The sequence below is a fragment of the Osmerus eperlanus genome, chromosome 19 (genome assembly GCF_963692335.1).
Source record: "Osmerus eperlanus chromosome 19, fOsmEpe2.1, whole genome shotgun sequence".
Classification (NCBI taxonomy): Eukaryota; Metazoa; Chordata; class Actinopteri; order Osmeriformes; family Osmeridae; genus Osmerus; species Osmerus eperlanus.
Window position 1 is genome coordinate 7,233,381 of NC_085036.1, and position 20,597 is coordinate 7,253,977.

At 44.8% G+C, this 20,597-nt stretch overlaps 2 protein-coding genes across 4 annotated transcripts; one reads left to right on the forward strand and one right to left on the reverse strand.

Moving 5' to 3' along the window:
* Nucleotides 1–461: 461 nt before the first annotated feature.
* Nucleotides 462–13,487, forward strand: LOC134039195 (flotillin-2a). Of its 3 annotated transcripts, none has more exons than XM_062484904.1 (11): nucleotides 462–622; nucleotides 4,074–4,155; nucleotides 5,855–5,945; nucleotides 9,620–9,743; nucleotides 9,897–10,015; nucleotides 10,146–10,259; nucleotides 10,370–10,489; nucleotides 10,589–10,803; nucleotides 10,941–11,124; nucleotides 11,228–11,377; nucleotides 11,633–13,487. In XM_062484904.1, exons 1-11 carry the CDS (start codon nucleotides 574–576, stop codon nucleotides 11,669–11,671), a joined length of 1,287 nt encoding a protein of 428 aa, XP_062340888.1. In that variant the 5' UTR covers nucleotides 462–573; the 3' UTR covers nucleotides 11,672–13,487. The 3 variants fall into 3 exon arrangements, with proteins under 3 accessions (XP_062340888.1, XP_062340887.1, XP_062340889.1); XM_062484903.1 differs by lacking the exon at nucleotides 5,855–5,945 and adding an exon at nucleotides 6,508–6,598 and having other exon boundaries at nucleotides 472–622; XM_062484905.1 differs by lacking the exons at nucleotides 462–622; nucleotides 5,855–5,945.
* Nucleotides 13,488–14,221: 734 nt separating this feature from the next.
* Nucleotides 14,222–18,145, reverse strand: tbx16l (T-box transcription factor 16, like). The gene is given in 10 exon segments (XM_062484906.1): nucleotides 14,222–14,836; nucleotides 14,839–15,065; nucleotides 15,185–15,398; nucleotides 15,608–15,675; nucleotides 15,861–15,931; nucleotides 16,185–16,331; nucleotides 16,579–16,743; nucleotides 17,181–17,283; nucleotides 17,529–17,691; nucleotides 17,856–18,145. Coding segments are annotated over 10 exon segments (1,662 nt in total). The 5' UTR covers nucleotides 17,941–18,145; the 3' UTR covers nucleotides 14,222–14,417.
* Between the last annotated feature and the right edge of the window lie 2,452 nt (nucleotides 18,146–20,597).

Here is a 20,597-nt window from a genome sequence, read left to right on the forward strand (position 1 = left end):
CCACATAGGCATACTGGAAGGCACATTGAAATCCAAATCCACGATATGACGCTCATCTTATATAAAATATATCTAATATAAAAAACATTGTTTGTCCTTTGTTAAATTATCAACATGATTTTGAGAATTGAATTGAATAATGAAAATAAGTACTATTTGCTTTGAGGCAGGTAAGTAGTAGCCTGCACGCTCTGGTTCTAAAACATGCCATCAGCACACCATTACCTCAGGGTGGCAGTAGAGCATCACGTTTAACGCAGTACATAAACACATAAACAGTATTGACAGGCCATGCTTCCATGTGAGTAAATTCACAAAGTATGTTTTTATTTCTGTTTATACAGACTAAACAGCATTCCTATATTTGAATATCGTGTGTGCTATCGTGTTGAGAGTGCCACTCATATAAGTGGGAACAACACACAGACTTACAAACAGACTAGTCATTTTGAGAGGCGGGGCAAAAGAATCCTGAATACTGGAGATAATTTTTTTCATAGGAAAGGCGTGGTGTTGGTCTTCGTGATACAAATTTAAAGACTTCTCGATTTGGTTACATTTTGTTCAAATACAATGGGGAATTGCCACACAGTTGGACCAAACGAAGCTCTTGTGGTTTCAGGTAGGTTTGGGTCTTTTCACTTCCATGCATCATAGAATAAGCTACTCCGTTTTCCCCGTTATCATAACAGTGCACACGTTCGGTCTTACGTTATTCAATTGCATTTTGCCTAATAGTAACCTACATTTTTCCAATATGATATTTCAGTAAGGATAAATTATTACACAGTGTCCAAAGAGACTCAAATAGCTACCGATTCTATGCACCTTATATGCTTTAATTTTATAATAGTATAGCCTACTGTAAAGCACAATATACAATATTGGAGTTTTTTAAAGATATAAACATACTGATAAGACATGTATGTCTAAAGTATTTGCCAGCAAGTGACTAGAAATATCTATAATAGCCTGTTATATATTTAATTCATTGTTTTTTCAGGTGGCCATCTTGTCATTTGCTCGCAAAATCGGGGAACCTCAGGAAAAACAAAAACGTGTTTTTAATGTGTGGGCTACTATAAATGAAACGTCTTACTGAAGTGCCCCCAGAAATGCGATTCGGACACTAGAGGTTAGTTATAGGCTCTGCAAAAATAGCATGCACTATGTAGGCCTACATCAGTTGACCAGTTGTCATCAACTAGCGGGTCATCATCTGTTTGTATGGCCTATTGTTGAGCTATTGGCTAGGCCTATTCATACACATTGTTGAGGATCTTGTTATGCGTTATTGTGAAAGCACAGCCAAGCCCTAGCCAGTGCAAAATGTTAACCCCAAGAATTTAACAACACGATGATGCACAAGGTAGGATACAATGGATTATTTCAGAGTACTATTGAGCTCTAGACATTTCAGTCTCTCTCAAGTCTCGGCGTGAGACTCACGCATTTCAACCAGTTCACGCTCTCACGCAACATCTTATATTTCTCACGCTGGGAAGTAATGGTTAACTTGTCCCGCTTTACACAATAAATGGACGAGGCGCAGGCACGGAGGTATGTTTTCTGCCGCGTTCATAGCTGTCTCTAGTTATACAGAGTTAATGCCACCTACAAGCCAATCAGAAACACTAGCAGCACCCCGCCCCCTGTCTCCTGGATACCTGACAATGTACCCAAACGTTGACAGGTATGCTAATCTCACGCCAAACTTTTGATAGAACTTGAGAGCCCTGCATTGTTGCCAAGGAGTGTTTTTTGTTGTTGTAAGACATCCATTTGGATTGGAGATTGATCAGACTATGGTTGAAAGTATTACACACTGTAAATGAACTACTCCATGTGTAAGGTAAATATGTTACTTATGAATCGTCCTTAGTTACACAAACTATTTACCAATCCCCAATGATAACCTCAGTTGCTCATATTTGTTTTGAATTGGCAAAACTTGTTGCTAAATCAATATTCAAGTTCAAGTCTTTTATTGTCAGATGCACAGAACAACACAAGGTGAGACTGGGCACTGAAATTCTTAAGACAAGACAACGCAAGCACTTGGCATAACATAACATATAAGTACACAGATCATAAATTATATTTGGGACCATCCTAACCCTAACACTACGGGTATAGTACTGTTAATGTGCTGGAAGTCGCTCTGAGTCCAAAGAAAGGCCGTCAAAGGAAGTTCGAAAACGAGTGTGTATAGACATTTCCAGTGTGTGAAAACTGTAAGGATGTCAACAGAAGCCGTTTTGAGGAGGTTGCACAAAACACTCTCATTCATTCCTGTGACGGCTCCTGATACTGAGAGTGTGGCATCTGAAGTATTGCAACAGCCCGGGAAACGCGTACCTTCACCCCTTGAAGGAGTATGGACAGGTCTATTGCAACTACAGTGGAGCATTGAAGCTAGGCCAATATCCTGTCATCTGCCTTCTCGTAGGCCCTGTTTGGTATGATTTAGTAGTGTTATTACTGAAGAACAACAACAGGATTAGATCATGACAATCTAATCACATGGTAGGTTGAGAGAGAGGGGTAATCCCAATGTGTTAACTAACTGGGACATGAGGCACAGTCACAATGCTACTCATGCACCTGGAATTGGCCTGATGTTGTCATGGTGAGAGGTGGGGTAGGACCCAAATGCACGAGAGTCGGCAGGCATGGTGGAACGAAAAGGGTTTATTACTCCGAGACAACAGGAAACAACAGGGTACTCGCAGGGACAAAGGGTAGTAAGGACAAGACAAATGCTGGACACAAAACAGGAACCTAAATACAGAACCAAACGACACACAGGTGGACGCAATGACGCTAACGAGAACGAGACACAGGTGAAGACAGTGACAGGGAAACACTAGGGCAGGGCAAAAAACTGAAACCAGGGGGGCACGGCTGTTACCGTGACAGATCTTTTAGAGTATGGGTTATGATCGTGAAAATTGGAGGAAAAATTATGCCCTAAACTTGTATCAAGGACCCTCTTTCTTTTTCTATATTACGCCATATCTTTTTGAAGAGGATTTCATCTGCAATGTGGTTTAATTCTTCACTGAATGGGATGTCTTTGAAGCAAATGTCAAGCATTAATAGGTTTAGGATTGAATGGACTAAAGCCTAGCAGCCATGCCTCGTGTGTGTGTGTATGTATGTGTGTGTGTCCTTGAAAGAGGGTGTTGTGACAGCTGAGAATGTCACATGTCAGCCCTCAGATAATGCCACCACCCTCAAAGATATCGGCCTGAGAGCTGTGTGGAGATTGGCAGGGCAGCTACGGTACCTCATCGGATTTAACTGATGGTGCAGATTTGTTTATGCTGCAATCAGCAGCTCTAAAACTTGCTTGGTTGGTCGGTTGTTTTGAACTATGCTGTTGTTGGCATTGGTTCTTCATAACCATCTGTTGGCAGTATTAGCCAGTAAGAGGAATGTCATTTCTTTCATTTCCTTTTGGATCCAACCTCAAGCCACTAAACTTGTTTCCTCATATTTGGGAAGGGGAGTGTACAAGCGTGCCTGCTTGACTCTGACAGAGGAGAGATAGCCAATCCAACATCTCATGGGCTACTTTGGTCAGATAGATTTGTAAGAACAAAAACAATCGCTTGGACTTGATACAGACCTATTTGTCTACTCTAGGTACTTCAAAAACAGAGTGTTATAGTGTCACCTGCTGTCACACAATTGTCATTTCTCTCCACAACTGTAGTCATAACACTGTTATACTCCTAATAATGGGAACTTAAATGTACAGGAAATGTACCAAACGTTAACCATGATTTGTTGGTTACTTACAAATGAAATACCATAGTATAATGTCTCATAGTGAAAGTGTGCCACAGTAAGATCGTCAATGAGTCACCTTTCTGGTTCCCATGGGGGTTTTTGTGTTGGAAACATACAGGAACAACAACCTTTATCTTCTTGCAGCACAGTGAGACCTACTAACACCTTTTTTTTATTTTACCTCAACACTCACTGCTCCCTTTTCAAGTGGTCTCCTGCCCAGACAGGGAGGACTGTGGTCGTCTGTAGATACATGTGTGTTTTCCTGTGTTCCGCAGGTGGCTGCTGTGGCTCTGATGAGAAGACGTACGTGGTGGGAGGCTGGGCCTGGGCCTGGATGCTCATCTCAGACATCCAGAGGTGAGGTCTGTTTCTGGGAGGCCCTCGGGCGCCGTGCTGCCAACAGCACACGGCTCGGGTCCTCGGTGTCCGTTCGTGACCGACGTTATTTGAGGGGAAATCCACTTGGTTGTAGAAATATCATTCAGCCACAACAAAAATTGACAAACGTCCCACCATGCATCAGGGCAGCATTTGAGATGGGCCTTGGGATATTCTGGTTACAGTTCTGTTGAGAAAAGAAGACGGCTAGGGTCAGTCAGGCTCATTCCCACCAGCAGCTAGTGTTTACTGAATATGTAAGCACCACGCGTCACAGCATTCAGCTGCTCACGAAGCACTTTCAGTGTGCCCTTGTTTCGTACATGACTGGAAAGACAAACAACACACACTAATGGAGAGGTCAGGTTCAGTTGAGAAGATGTCGCAAAACACGATATTGCAACACCAGGCCAAGTACCAACAGCATGCTGGACGATGTCCTCTTTATTAACCGTTTGTCCCAGTGTTTGTTACTTCACTGGTAGTGCCCTTAGCGTAGTCCAGCTCCGGCTAACAATTGGAAGTTTTCATCTTGAACTTCATACTGTTACAATGTTTCGCCGGATGTGTTCTGTCTGTTTGTTGCCCTTTTATTTCTCTTTGTCTCTTTCTTTCTGCTGTGCTAACCTGCATTGCCTTGTCTGCTGTTAACCTGTCTGTTCCCCTGATGTGCTCATGTCTGTCCTGAACCCCGTAGCTTCATGACCATGACGTAGCAGCCTTTTGTCTAGTTGCTAGGATATTTGATGGGATGGCTGTCCCCCCCCCCCAAATCACACGGAATGATCGCATGAGTGTACCCTGCATACAAAGTCTGTCCGGGAGGGTTTGCATGTTGCAGTTTCAGTCAACAACACGCTATCCTGATCTCTGGTGCAGCAAAGTGTGTGCGCCTGCCAAGTTCATTAGCTGATAGATGGCCGCCATGAAGCAGCAGAGAAGGATGGGGCGGGACTGAGACGGGGGAGGAGGTCGCTGGGTCCTCCGCTTCCCGCTTGTGATGCAGTAATGTTGTTACTGTCTGGCCCGGTGCCTCATCGATCCACTTTCCCCCAGGAGGGAGGCAGAGAGAGCAGGGCGACCAGGGAAGGAGAGGGCTCTGAGTGACACAGCCTTTAGCTTCCTCCATCGGATGAAGCCTAACGCTTGGAGACAACAGCTGCCATCGTTTGTCTTTAGATTAGGATCATGTGCAGCTCTGGCTGTGGGGAGCCTTGGGTCTTTTTTACGAGGAAAGCCCGGGCACATTGGATCTCTACGTATTAATTGTGAAATGGCATTGAAGGCGCGGTAGAGCCTTGTTGTTATAGGGGACATTCTTACGTCATCTCCACTAAGCCCTCATCTCAGAGCGGGGGAGGGGCAGATCATTTTTGGGGGATCAATTCTGCGTTGGCTATTTGTGTTCTTTGACCTAGTTTTGGTAGTATTCCGCAACGGCGACATCATCAGGTCTGCTGTGGCTGCATAACTGCATTAGCAGCGCTGCCAGATGACAATGCAACAAGACCGCTGTGGGTTATTTCTGTCGGTTGTAGAATGTCTTCTACCCCCAACCCCCCCAACCCCCTCCCCACCCCCTTGCCTTTTTCCCCTCCCCATGTCCTCCGATACACTGCCAATCCTAACAGCTGCTGTTAATCACTGTCCTGCCTCTCCTTATCTAACCCCTACGTAGACTGTCTCTGGAGATTATGACCATCCTCTGTCGCTGTGAGAATATCGAGACCTCGGAGGGTGTCCCTTTGGATGTGACAGGGGTGGCTCAGGTAATGCATCGTCACAGGGCTGAGATGAGACAGCAAGGCAGGGGACCGGGTTGAGACGAGGCTCGAGGCGAAACGGGTGGACAAACTAACAGGCCAACGGCGACAATGTGTGTTTCTGTCCGTTTTTTGTTGTTTTTCTTTGTTCCTCATTGATGTCCTTGTCTCCCTCCGCAGTGGAAGGGAGAGAGAGAGCCGGCTGTCGTTAACCTGAATGTGCTTTGCTGAACAGCTAACCTCACTCGTGTGGGCCATGGCAACAGGGTGGCCAAAAGGAATGCTTGAATAAGGGCTAGGCAAGGAGGGGGGGGGGTCACATGACGATAGACCCTTTGACTTTTTGAAACGTACATTTAGGCCATTCCATTCGCGCCACATTTAGGCCGTTCGAAAAAAGCATTTCTCCACACCCTGTCGTCCTGGCTTGGGAGTCCTTTGGTAAATGTTTTTTTTTTTCTTCTTCACTCTTTGTGTTCTGCCCCCCACCCCCCCCCCCTCCTTCTCTTCATTTGCCTTCCCCTCAGAACATGCCAATTTTTATTTTTATTTTTCACATTCTCCACAGGATAACCCTTGAGATTATGACCCTGCAGCCCAAGTGTGAGGATGTAGAGACAGCGGAGGGTGTAGCTATTACTGTCACTGGGGTGGCACAGGTAATTCACCACACCTTCTGGGATGCCTCTTTCAGCTCAAGGCGGGTTCGGCCTTCACCCCCCCCTCCCCACCCCCAGCCCCCCCCCCCCTCTCCTGCCTTACCCCGTTTTCCCATGGGATACTGATGCCATTTGACTACATGAGGATCAATCATTCTCCTGTAACCTCACAGTTACTTCACAATTCAAGTAACGATGAAAGTGAATTCCAATAATATCAGTGTTTGTCTAAACGGTGAATCCTATCTATCTGGACTGCCTCCAAACCTCAGATTTGCATAACTTTCGGAGTAAATCTGTCAGTGACATCAACTCGTGTCACGTGTGTTGACGCTGTTGTCACGTAAGTGAATCTCAAGTTGGGCTTCTGCCATTTTGCAGTAATGTCTCTGATGATTCCAAAAGACAGCTTCTACCCACCGTGGAGAATTATTGACCCTCATGTCAAGGCAGAGAATGTCGCCGACCCTTCAGACAGTTCTGCTTTGAATGCAGCTTCTCTACCTCGGAGAGGATTCAGTGGAGCTGTGTGGAAGCCTGTTATGTCCATTTAGCATCCAAACATTCATATATCTCAGTTCTTTATGTGGTCATCGTTTGGAATGTTGATTTGTTTCTTCGCTGCTGATTTTGTTCATTTTCTTCCATGTACCAACATTCTTACAGTGCCATAATTGAATTTGACTGGTAAACCGTACAAACTGTTGTTGTTTGACATGAAGCAAACAATATAGCAGAAATTCAGTATCAATTCACTTATCTTATTTCTCATTCCTGAGTGATTTTATGCACTTAAATGACATCACACGTCAGTTGTAGGACACCTATGCACAGCAAAATTGTCACAGCCACCAGTTCCCTTGTTCATGCCCCCCCCCCCCTCCCCCCAATCTCCCGCCCCCCACGTCTCAGGTCACGGCCCCCCTCAGTCCAGCATGCCCACAATGGGGCCACTGCCAAGAGCAGAGGCTGGAGCCACAATCCTGGCTCCCAGATACCTCCAGTCTCCAAGCCCTACCTATTTTAAAGCTTTCTCTGTGAACCAGATTCATGAGCTGACTTGAATCCTAAATAGAGCATTACAAAGGGACTTGCCCAACCAGCGGATGTATGCAAACTCTACAATTATTTGACCTTAAACACACCCACCTGGTGTTGGATCAGATTTCTTTTCACTAAAGAGATCTGACAAGGGTATACATGTTTGAATAACCAGAGGAGGGAGGGTTGTCTCTTGGCAACCCCACTCTAATTATCCTCCCTCCCCTCTCCTCCACCTGGCTGTAAAAGGAGATGAGGCCCCCATTTCAAACCGCAGCTATGCTGCTAGACAGGGAATTGTCTTTAAAAAACTATTGAATGAGATTATCATTGGGAACCCTTCAGCACAATAGACAGGAAACCGTTTAGCGGTATCACGATTCCTGTGTTAGTTGTGCGTTTTTGTTGTTGTTTCGGTTTTGTACAGTGCCACTTGAGCAGAGCATGGGGACAGAGCTGTGGCGTTTGTGGGGGAAGGGGGAGGAGCTAGGAGGGGTGACACGGGAGAGGAGCCCTCATGCACGTGTCCACACATTCCAGGCTCTGGCCTTTGTCACAGCTCCCCCTGCTGTCGCTGTCGAGTGGCCTGTTGGTGAAATGTCTTACCTGTCTGTGGCCATTTCTAAGTTGTGTCCTCCTGGAATGATTGCTGATTCCCCCTCAGTCCTGCATGCGTCATTGGAGGCCATGTTCAGACCTGTCACCTCAGGGACCAGCTCACTCTCTTTCCTTTCAGCTGCGGAGGAGGAGGAGGAGTCCTCAGGTCACATGACTCCCAGGCCTGCCATTCATTTGTTTACCTCTCCATCCTCTTTTTAATCAGTCCCATTTGTAGATGAATCTTTGGGTCAGAGTGCATAGGGGGTATTTCCTCTCTGTTGACCCTGTTGATATGATCCTCAACTTTACTTCAGATAACTAGGTACAACAGCCATAATCTTGGAACTGATTGTGATGCATTTTTTTATGTTTGTGTTAAAATGAACTTCTCATATTTTCCTTTATGAAATTGTCTGAAGAAAAACGCATTTCTTGTCATGGACTATTTTGTCCTGTGGTGAAAGTACCCCTGTGCCTGTAATTCAGAGTAGATGCAGATCAGTGTTTAGCAGTCGGGATTAGCTCCCCAGTGTAAACCAATTATCTCAAGCATAGATTGGATTTGGGGAGAGTGAGACTGCAAATTCATCCTATGTCTAATTTACTCTATCTGGGTCAGTTGTCTGGCAACTTCACCTTAATTCAATTAGCAAGATTAGTATTATTAGAATAGATCACTTACATGTGATTGGCCTCCACAACCCTTTTCCACTGTAGGATCCTGAAAGATCTACTACATTTCCTCTTGACAAATTTTGGTTGATTAAACATTTATCAGACTTTATTTACTATAATTTATCATCTCACCAATATTTTTAAGAGTAACTACACACCCCAATTTCAGCCACAGCCCATCCCTTCAAATTTAAAAAGAAATGCAAAAGTTATGATTTGGCATTCATTTTGGGGCTTCCTCAAACGCTCATAGTTTATCACACTGTACACAACCCGTCCCTGTGATACACGAGAGTACTTTGAAATGGCACTCGTACGTAATGAATTCCTTATATTTTTAACCACTAGTTTTTACCACCAACAATAAAAAAATAACACTTAAAGATTTGATTGACGAGTTTAGCCATGTGTGAATAATATTATTAGCGGTTCAACTCAAACAGGTTGTTTTGGTGTTTAGTTACTCTTTCATTTGTTGTCAATTGAACATTTAATAATTACCATCAATCAGTTTATTAAACTGAACTGCCAGTGGAAGGGTGAAAACTGTGTTTCTATTTGACCAAGGACAATAGTGGTCATTAAAGCAGGGGATAAATTGTATTTGTTTATCAGATTTACTTAGCAAGCAGACGGCAGATAGAACTACAAAATGAATTGTTTCCATATTTCCTGTGCGTGCTGACGACCTCCTCCACCTTCCAGGTGAAGGTGATGACTGACAACGAGCTCTTAGGGTACGCCTGTGAGCAGTTCCTGGGGAAGTCCGTGCAGGAGATCAAGAGTGTCATCCTGCAGACACTGGAAGGTCACCTGCGCTCCATCCTCGGTAGGGAGACAGCTAAACACAGGTTCCCCCTCTCAGGCCAGGATGCACCCAAACAGCATTCACCTTGGACTTCAGCTTGACAAACGTACTGTAGGTGTTTGTGCCTTAGGCTTACACCGTCCCCCTAAGTTGACGCAAGCTCTCGTGTTCCAGGAACTCTGACAGTGGAGCAGATCTACCAGGACAGGGACAGGTTTGCCAGTCTGGTGCGGGAGGTGGCTTCGCCCGATGTGGGCCGCATGGGCATCGAGATCCTCAGCTTCACCATCAAGGTTCGACCTGGGAGAGGATGCCTACCTCCTGTGATGAGGGGGGGGGGGTCCAGCCACTGAAGCCTATTCACTCCCAACGACATCCATAGCACCTGTGCCCACCCAGCATGTTTCTGTGTCTCCCTGGTAGGATGTGTATGATAAAGTGGAGTACCTGAGCTCCCTGGGGAAGTCCCAGACAGCAGCGGTACAGAGAGATGCCGACATAGGAGTCGCCGAGGCCGAGCGGGACGCCGGCATCAGGGTAAGAGCAGAACCCGGAGGTGTGGGGGGAAAAGGGAAGCGTTCAAAAGCCGGCCTTTTCGCCACCGCGCTTCTTTCACTTTCCGTCTTGTGCCCGCGCCCCCTCGACAGGAAGCGGAATGCAAAAAAGAGATGATGGACATGAAGTTCCAGGCGGACACCTTGATGGCCGACTCGAAGCGCGAGCTGGAAATGCAGCGGGCCGCCTTCAACCAGGAAGTCAACACCAAGGTACCAGACCAGATTAGCGATCATCAACCCTCCATAGCAAACAAACGCACGCGCACGGCGCCACACAAACAAACCCTGCGCCCTCTCTCTCGACCCTAGAAAGCAGAGGCCCAGCTGGCCTACGAGCTGCAGGCCGCCAAGGAGCAGCAGAAGATCCGTCTGGAAGAGATCGAGATCGAGGTGGTCCAGAGGAAGAAGCAGATCACCATCGAGGAGAAGGAGATCCAACGCACGGACAAGGAGCTCATCGCCACGGTGAAGAGGCCCGCCGAGGCCGAAGCCTACAAGATGCAGATGCTGGCCGAGGGACAGAAGTGAGGATACTGCTTCCAGAATATTCTGGATGTCAATATCATGGTTGTAGCTTCATCTGTACATGCCGTTGGTTCAAATTTACATGTGGCTGTAGTTTCATAACCCTTCTCTTGCCTTGGTCATTACCCTCGCCTAGGATTAAGAGGGTGTTGACTGCCCAGGCCGAGGCTGAGAAGATCCGCTGCATAGGTGAGGCGGAGGCCGGCTCCATAGAGGTGGTGGGGAAGGCAGAGGCTGAGAAGATGAGGCTGAAGGCTGAGGCCTACCAGCAGTACGGAGAGGCTGCCAAGACCGCCCTGGTTCTGGAGGCCTTGCCCAAGGTCAGTGAACCACACACTTATCAGTGATGCTGTACACAAATGAACGTGTTCCCGTTGTGATTAAACCAATGAAGGAGATGCTATCTTTTCGGCCTTTACACAGATTGCAGGCAAAGTGGCGGCGCCCCTCACCCGGATCAATGAGATTATCATCCTGAGCGGGGAGGGCAGTCGCGTGACCGGAGAGGTGAACCGTCTTCTGGCTGAACTCCCCGTGTCGGTCAACGCCCTCACAGGGGTGGACCTGACGAAGGTGAGGGGGGCTGTGGCTGAACTCAGGGCGTGATTAGCTCACTGCAACTGCAGGCAACACACAAGCCCATATGCTGTGTCATTAAGAGGCCTGGGATTCCTGTGAACATTTATATCACAACACTATTTCTACTGTACCGATCCAACACGGTTTATCTTGGAGAACCGGACAGAGAGTTGTATCTTGTTCCTGGTCACTCACCCTCCATCCTCGCAGCATGATAAACTCTTTCTTTTTGTGTTCCTGTTTCTGCAGATCCCCTTGCTTCAGAAGATGGTCAACCCACAAGCATGAAAACCACCATCTCCCTTCCATAGCCCCTGACCCCAATGCATCTGTATTATGCACTGTTTATAATCACTGCCTTCAAATCAGAACACTTGAATCGAGATATGTATTTCTAACAGGTCAAAAAGGTTTTATTCCCTGGACCCCTGGTGCCTTAGCTCGATAGGACCAGATCATCCATGTATCTTTTCAAGGGTTTTTTTTTTTTACTCTCTTGTTATTCGTCCATTCGCTTTCGTTTTATTCGACACTCCTTTTATACTAACACTTTTGCTGTGTAACTGTGACATTTTCTTCTGAAAAACAACCATTCTAGGTCAAGCAAAATTTTATTTAGTGTTTCATGTTAGGTATATTTGTATTGTCTCCATACCTTTTCACAGTATTTATTCATCATTCGTTTTGATTCCGATGTGCAGTGCCTGTATAATCAGTCCAGTGCCCAAGCCTCAGGGAGATATCTGGTTTGGTCATTCTATTTTCATTTTGTTGCATCTTATGGGCAGATGTAAAAACGTTATCTGCATATCTTCATGTCAACTTCTATGAAACAAGTTTGGCTGCTCAGTTACCCACTTAACTGTGGGTATATATGTTGTGTGTACGCCCATGGGAAGTTGCATCGATACACATGCACATTCACCTGTGTGCATGTTTGTATTGATCTGTAAGCCATACACTGATGATGTTAGCCTTAATAGACCCGGGAGTTCGGCTAGGTTTGCTGACCATCTGTCAACTATCTGGATCATCAGATCATAGGCATAAGCTTTAACAATTTAAACTATGGGGAAACCATTTGACATGTACGTGCTTTTTTTGTATATTCCGCTTAACCGTTCAGACCGATGTCAAGAGTTTGACCTATGTTAAAGGGTGATAATGTCTCTCGCGTAATGCCGTGTGGCCATGCTGTATACCTTATTATGTCCACTCGTCACATTTCGTTTTCTTTCTATTGTACATAGCCACATTCCTCATTAACCCTGCCTCCATAGCAACATGACATTTTCAGTTTAATGTCAAGTTGTATTTTTCGTTTTCATCTACTGTAGCTCTGCATGGCAATGTTTTTCAACTTGCCGAAACTTTTTTCACAACCATTTTTATTTATTTTTGACTAACCTACCAGTATGTCTGGTGGTATTTCACGGTATTTCATTATAGCTCTAATGAACCCATTTCTAGTTGAATGTTTTATTATCATGTCTTTAGCATGATAGCACTACCCATTCACATCCCCAACATGCTGCTCAGTAGTGGTATGAAGCTGTGCATTACTATTGTATGTTCAGCGACCATGTGAGGTGTATGTCATGTGATTTAACATGTTGGATATTCATTCACCTAATACTAATACAATTATTACATTAATGTAATAATCATTTCCCTTACACCCTCCCTGGCACCACCTGATATCACCCCACTAACTCCATGAATGGCCAAGAGGTCCAAACTAATTTCCCCGCAGTTTTATATCTGATATTTCTGTTTTGCAAATGGCTAACAATGTGATGTCTGTTTGTGTACGCCTGTAAATGTACTTGAGACATTGTGTGTTACAGACAGAAAACATGGTTAAATCCCACTGTGGGCAAACCCACAATGGATCTAGACTCAAAAATATAATTTCTTGTGCCATAATGTTTTGTCATATGGATTGGTTACCGTAATTTAGAGGCAGTTTACAGAGGATTGGACTGATGTAGAATGTAGGTCTATGACTTTACTCTTAGCTTTATCTAGAGTATCTATGGAATATTTACATGTATCACCTATCATAGAAATGTATCTATTGAAAATCAATAAATGTTTGCGTGAATTTTTGGGTTTTCCAAGAATTTGATGAAAACAAATCCAGTTTATATACTGTATGTTGTTCATGTGACACTGCCACAGAAGAACAGTAAGATTAAAAATGTCAACGTGCTATTGTGTAATGCATGACAGGAAGGAAAGAAAGGGAAACGAAAGTAAGATCAAATATGAAAGCAGCAAACGTGTTTGTGATCAAGGGTTAGGCAGTTTTTTTAGGATGGTTAATATATTTATATTAGGCTGGTTTATATTATGTCACTTTGCCTCTGGCAATAAAAGAGTCCCATAAGGTACGATCATTTTATGATATGCCGTGATACCTAATGTCTGTAATATACCGGCACTACCTCTATAGTGGTTTTTTTATAGTTATTTGTTATGCATGACTCAGTATTCTGCAAATAGGGCACCAATTGGTAACACATTTAGAATTGAACTGCTGCTATAAAAACAGTTTTGTATAAATGTGTACGTACATTATAGGTACAAATTTGGCAAATCAATCTCACGTGTCCCCATAATGTTCTGCAATTGAAGGAGACATGGGCTAGTCACCCAGAACACAATTGACTTGTCATTACGTGGGTGCTTCCATAACAAGCTATAGTTCAAGGTCACAGGAACTCCATGTTGAACACGCTCAGACATGACTTTTGTCATATGGAATGACGAACACTGTAATTCAACTGCAATACCGGTCCAAATTACATTATTCATGGTAATCATATGGGCCTTGGGAAATGGGAAAATCCATTTAATTCTTGATAACAAAAAAGAAATATATACACACTCTTGTAATAACATTACTTTTGACCAAAAATTTAACAATTTTGAAAACCTATTCTTCACACGTCAGAGCATCTGCTAACATTGTAAGGAGGAATGTATTGTCTAGTTTATTCAACATTATCTATAAGCTTGTTTTTGGAAGCATTTACTTTCCACTCTGGTCCTCTAAGAAGTAGTCAAGCAAAGGTGTTTTATAAGAGTACTCCAGTGAGGAGGGGCCTCTGGGGTTCCCATGGTAATCCCAGAGAGGGCCTACAGGACCCATCAGGCTGTTCTGGTAAAGCATCGTGCCGTGGATGGGCAGGTAGTCTCCTGTGTGCTCCAGCTGTGGTGGGTAGGGGGGCCGTAGCTGTCTCTCCAGCCCCAGGCTTGGCCTCTCGTACTGGGCCTGGTGCAGCTTCCCAGGACTCCCAGAGACGGAAGCCCCCCGGCTGTGGATCCTGTTGAGGATGTTGGCGAGGGGCCTGGGGCTTCCTGGGTCGCAGGACGGGCTCATATCCAGGGAACGCAAGGCGCTCTCCGAGAGGTGGATCCTGCTGACCTTAGGGGGCAGGGGGAGGGGGTAGTCAAAGTCAGCCTGGTGCTGATGCTCCGTCTGCGGGTCTGGAGGGGGGTGGTGTCGAGGGGGGGTGCACCAAGGCCTTGGTGCTGAGGTGGTCCTATCGCTCGACTGCTGTATGGTGCAGGCCGCCTGAAACCGACCAATCCTGAGTGTGTCTGGCCCAGTGTGTGTGTGAAGAGAGGAGAGGCGACGTTTCGCAAGCGAGGACACACTGCTTCAGTATGCACAGGGCTGAAAGGATAAACAATACTGTGTCATAGTCATCATAAAATTCAGTTGAATTCTATTATTATTGTATAGTGTTTGTAGTATTATCATTTAGGTAGTATAAGGAAGTGATAAATGCCCACCTGCTGTAATCTTGGGTGCTTGGTGTACTTTGAGGGCTGTTTGCCCACTCCTCAGAGGGCAGGGCTGCAGGGCCCCGGTTCATGAAGGCTGAGATGAATGGGTTTGGGGCTGTCGGTCGAAGTGTGTTGTCCAGCCTGTAGTCCGTTCCATGGGAGTCCACTGAGCTGGATACTGTGCTGTCATTTTCATTGGCTGCATCTACAGGTCTGAATACTGACAGAGGCAAATTGTGAAAGTTGAAGAGAAAATATCCCTTATCTTAAGGAAGAATGAGAAATACTGAAACCTGAATAAAATATTTACTGAAATACACAATTAAATATTTTCAGATACCAAGTGGGCCTTGAAGGAAGGTTTTTATGTTTCACATACGTGTAGCAGTAGCATAAAATGTAGATGTTTTTTTTTGTTTTTTTATTTACCATTTGAAGGTATGATCACTTGTTCATCCACATGCTTGTCAGGGCTTGTTTTCTCCTTCTCTCTGAACCTGTGAAGACAAATTTGTATGTATGGTTTCTTAAAAGCATATGGATAAAATAACGTCCACATGTGGCCTTTCTGTGGTTATTTCCACAATAACATATTTTGTTGTATGTCAGAATGGCACACATGGATCACAGATTCAGAGAACAAACAGTTCGCTTTATTTGTAATCTCACTTTAAGAATTTACCTTTTTCTATTCAGTCCACTGTCACGAAAGCCTTTGGCAAAAGGATTGTTGTCTATTTTGAGCTTTGTTACCTGAGGAGAAATAAATAATGATTAATTGAACAGTGTGCACAAGAAGATTGCAGTTCATGCAGTGTCCATATTTTGCCTCAAGAGGGCAGCCCAAACTAAGCTTTTCATCGAAGCTCATCGAAACATCCTGTATTTCTACTTCTTGTTATAGTTCATCATTATCAACATGTACTGACCATGTTCTCAGTACCTGAGTTAATATTCTATTCATTCTATCACATAATCCTTTTCAAAACCATGCATGTTTCTTTACCTCAGCGTTCTGGTAGGCAGTGACTGCTATGAAGGCTGCCTCTGGAAAGGTGAAACGCAGATAGCCTCCTGAGAAAGGGCTGCAGGGGTCAGGGGATTGGATTATATGCAAGCGGGGCAAGTACTTATGCATGGAGTGGAGAATCACCTGCAGACACAAAATCATATTTGTATTATTGACATTGAACCTGTGTATCTATCTGCCTTAGTACAGTTAATGGGTATGTGTATATATGTCATGACAGTGGCATGTTCTCTGCTACATGTGAGGTTTAAACTGGCAGCTGTCTATGTGGCAACTTGGACGTAGGTAGGATCCCAAACAAACAGACTGTGACTATAACAGTGTGGGGAGGATTTCACAGGCAGGGCCATTCTGCCACACATTGTCTTACCAGGCCATTTGAGTTAAGTGTGTTGTTGGTAAGCTTGAGCTTGTGGAAGGAGACTGGGTACTGCATCCATCTCTCCCCCAGAGCGGGTGAGTCCGGGTGGATGAAGAAGTGGTTGGCTAGATGAGGGTCTGTCACACCACTAACCTCCCAGTGATCCTTGGACCACTGGACATGACATGGAAAAAGAGAGGTTGTTGTGTTTAACCCTTGTGCTGCCTTCGGGTCACATGACCAAAAGGTTCACAACGAACCATCGTTGTGTTTACCCAATTTTACCCAATACAAAAACAAATGAATTGAATTTTCTTTTAACCTTCGCAATGTGGGGGGTCTGAGACAGCCCGACGGTTAAAAGAAAATGCATGTTTTGTATGGGGTAAAGTTGTCGCAATACGACGGTGGGTCACAATGACTGATGGGTCAGAATGACCCGAAGATAACACAAGGGTTAAATAATGGCATGAAGTCCCGTGAACAACATTGTTTGCTTTATTGGTGTGTATGAGTGAGAATGATAACATGAACATGAGATAAAAGCTGTAAAGAAAACAGTTCTGCCTGTAATTCGTGGGGATAAACATGGGCAGGGCAGGGCGAGGTACCTTGTATTTGTTATCATCAAAAGGGATCATGTCCATCATCAGTACATACTTTGCCCGAGGGTTCAACCCCGTCACAGTGACTTTGCAGCTCGGAAACATCCGCCTGCAATACAATGAAGTGGGAAGTTCAAAATGTATTCCAACTGTGTACAGAAGTTACAGGCTTCATGCAGTCATGTTGGCCTACAACTTTACACGAAAATATTTTTGTTTTAGCTATGTAGTAATTCCCCACCAAAATGTGAAGCACATACGATAAATATAAAGTAGCCTACCTCAGGACCGAGACGCAGTTGAGGTAGGCTAGTATATAAAATAAACGCATGCGTTGTGAGCACAATTTCATACCTTCCTGTTTTTGTAATGAGCATCTCTGTATCCAAGTCTCCGAATTTTTCCCAAAGTTCACGACCCTGCAGAGACACCCGGACTTGAAGCGACGATATTTCGGTGTCGCCTCCGGCAATACCGGCATCCCATGACTGTCCGTGGTAAGCAGCATCCTTCCAATCTGACGGTGTACATTTTAGAAAAACTTTTCATTCAGACACCAACTGTTAAATAAAATCAACTCAACTCAACCATGATTTCAATCTCACATCGGTAGGCAGTAGTCACTGCCTTCTCACAAAACATTTATCCTTAATAAGCATGTGAGGCAACAACCTACTGTACCTGGAGGGCAATAAGCATAGTTCTTGGGCTGAGAGTTGAGTGAATACTGGTAATCACACAGTGGCCTCTCCTGATGCAAAAACATGGCATTGAATCCTCAATCCTGCTATCCTTTCCTGATTTACTCCAAAGTCTAACTAGGCATACTGATGTCTGCACTTGAGATACTGCTGTCCCCCCAAATGGGAGAGGAGTGGGACTGGCAGGGACTTCAATCAGAGTCTCACTTTGATCTTCTGAGCCCTCTTCACAGGTTAGAGCAGATCTACATCTTGTGTGAGAGGAAGGGAGCAACGGGGGTGGGGGTGGTTGGGGCTGCAGTGGAATTGCTGGGGATCCCCTGCCTCAGCCTAACCCCCCCCCCCACCCACCCACCCCAGTCCCAGGCTCTCGCCCCTTGTCGGGCAGTTTGTCCCAGATGTCCTGCTATTAGAGCAGGAAGCTGCTCCCGCTCTTTTATTGACTGGGCTGCCTAGACAGTGTCATTGGAGAGATGTGTGGAGAATGACACGTCTCCCCTGCGGTGAACACCATGTTGTCTCTGGCCTGGATAAAAGAGGTGTGGATGACTTAGCTGTGTCAAACATGCTGTTCTGGCGTGTCTAAACACCTCTTGGTTTCTTTACTGATGACACCTGGATGACACAAGATCAAGTCGTGCATACGATGCATTCAAGCTTCACATTACACATCAGGAATAATGGTGAGCCATACTACAATTTATCTCAGTGAACAATGATAGAACGTTCTACCCACTACCCCAAGAGACAGAAGCCGAGTATACGAAACATGTATTCTTTGACTGATTCATTTGACTTTCCTAGGTTCAGTGGTGACCAGTATAGTACGACTAGTAACTGTAATTACAATAAAATAATACATATTAAATATGACAGAATGTAAATCACTGGATGCTTAGAAATGTAGCTTAAGATATATTTGATCCATTTATTTATGGCCAATATATGTACTGTATATGGGATGCTAGAAATACAATGTTCAATGACTGCACATCATTTCCAGACATATCTCTATTCTGTCTCGCCAGCCAAACAAATTCGGTTTTCTTCGAACACAATCGAAATTTCACAGAAATCTACATTTATTTCCACTACTGATAAAGCTTTGGAGGGACACCAAGCCGCCCTGTGGGACCGCCCAGATAGCCCTGTCTCCCTCTTTATCTGGCCACTCTGCTCCAGCACTCCCACCCCCACCCAAACTGGGGAGCCTGTTACCATGGTAACTCTGTAAAGCTGCTGCCCCATATCACCCGACTCATCCCCCTTTTTGGCGGAGGTTAAGTCATGAATTATCAAGTATGGACACGTTCGATACATTAAATGTTCACAGTTGACTGGAAAGGTTGCCTGGTTTCTGGAACTTGTCTGCACATATTCATTGGTGCTTATTTGATCGAAAAAGTCATTAAGAATTTACCAACAACAGGAAGCTACAATATCCACTTGCAACTTGCCACTAGCCTGTACACTCCTGAGAGTTCATGTTCTAACAAAAGGCATATCTCTTCATGAAAGGTGGCCAGATTGAGAGCACAAGATGATGAAAGATACATGAAATGAACGAAATAGCTGACCACAGTGCCAAACAAGAACGGAAGGCTTTGCATATCTGTGTGAAAATGTAACACAGAGCAAAGTTTCGAAAAAAAATATTATTCTGTGTGCAGTTGGACCTTGTGAAATACCTGCGGTTTCATAACAGTTTGAGATCTAATAAGGGGAGGGGGGGGCGGTCAACTCTTTAACTGGTTGAAGCTTGAAGGGGTTCAAGCATGATAAGCAGAGTCCAGCCCTGATGTCATCACCATATGCAAATGAGATGTTGGCCTTTAAGTGCTGGGGTGAGCAGGCACCTCAGTGAGCTGTCAGGAGCCTGTGAACAGCATGGAGACACGACAGCCATAAAGACAGCACGGTATGAAAAAAGCATCATCAAGCCGTTAATTAACACTTCCTTCAAGGGGGGACACACATCTCAGACGTTGAGGTGAGTACTTAGCCCAGTCACTCTAAACCTGCAAGGCTGTCCACCCGCACTCATTTGACTGCTTTAATTAGGGGCTGTTAGGAGTTCTAGCCAGGACTGCACTTATAGGTCGAAAGAAGACCCTCACGTTGGAGACATTAGAAACTGCACTTCTAGTTGTCAGGGCGTATTTGATACGCAATTTGCTGTGACTATCATGTTCCGCTAGGCGTGCTTGACCGCTTCGAGGATCAACTCTGCTGGCTCGAATGGATTAAAATCCATTACTGTCCATTTTGCTCCAGTACTTCACGCTTTGGCAACTTGACACCTATCTTTTCCTGCCTTTGTCCAACAGTAGTGTGAACTCAAGTCGGTGATATATGAAACACACTGGTCTTGAGCCCTGGACAGGATATCATCATATACTGTAAGTTCGTTATAGAGACACTACAGTATAGATGATGTACTATCCAGGGTTTCATTCCATCTGCAGTCACTATCAGCAGTTTCACAGAAAGCACTCTGACAGTCTGGAGCCTGAGGGGGGCAATCAAACCGTTACCATTACTGAATTTGAGTAATGGTAAGGGTTATATTGCATCCACTCACAGTCATCGGGAACCACAACGAGGAAATGACCAATGGGATAAACGCAGTCGTAATTAAGAGATGTTTTCACTTCCTTTATCCCCGGCCAACTATGACTGAGCTACTGTTTGTGACACTGCTTTGTTAAGCTGTGTTTAAACC

What these genes read in the sequence shown, in the direction of transcription:
- LOC134039195 (XM_062484904.1), top strand. Translation starts at nt 574, where the DNA reads ATGGGGAATTGCCACACAGTTGGACCAAACGAAGCTCTTGTGGTTTCA. An exon ending in CGAAGCTCTTGTGGTTTCAG is followed by an intron (nt 623 to 4,073) that starts GTAGGTTTGGGT and finishes TGTGTTCCGCAG; the next exon opens with GTGGCTGCTGTGGCTCTGAT. An exon ending in CAGGGGTGGACCTGACGAAG is followed by an intron (nt 11,378 to 11,632) that starts GTGAGGGGGGCT and finishes CTGTTTCTGCAG; the next exon opens with ATCCCCTTGCTTCAGAAGAT.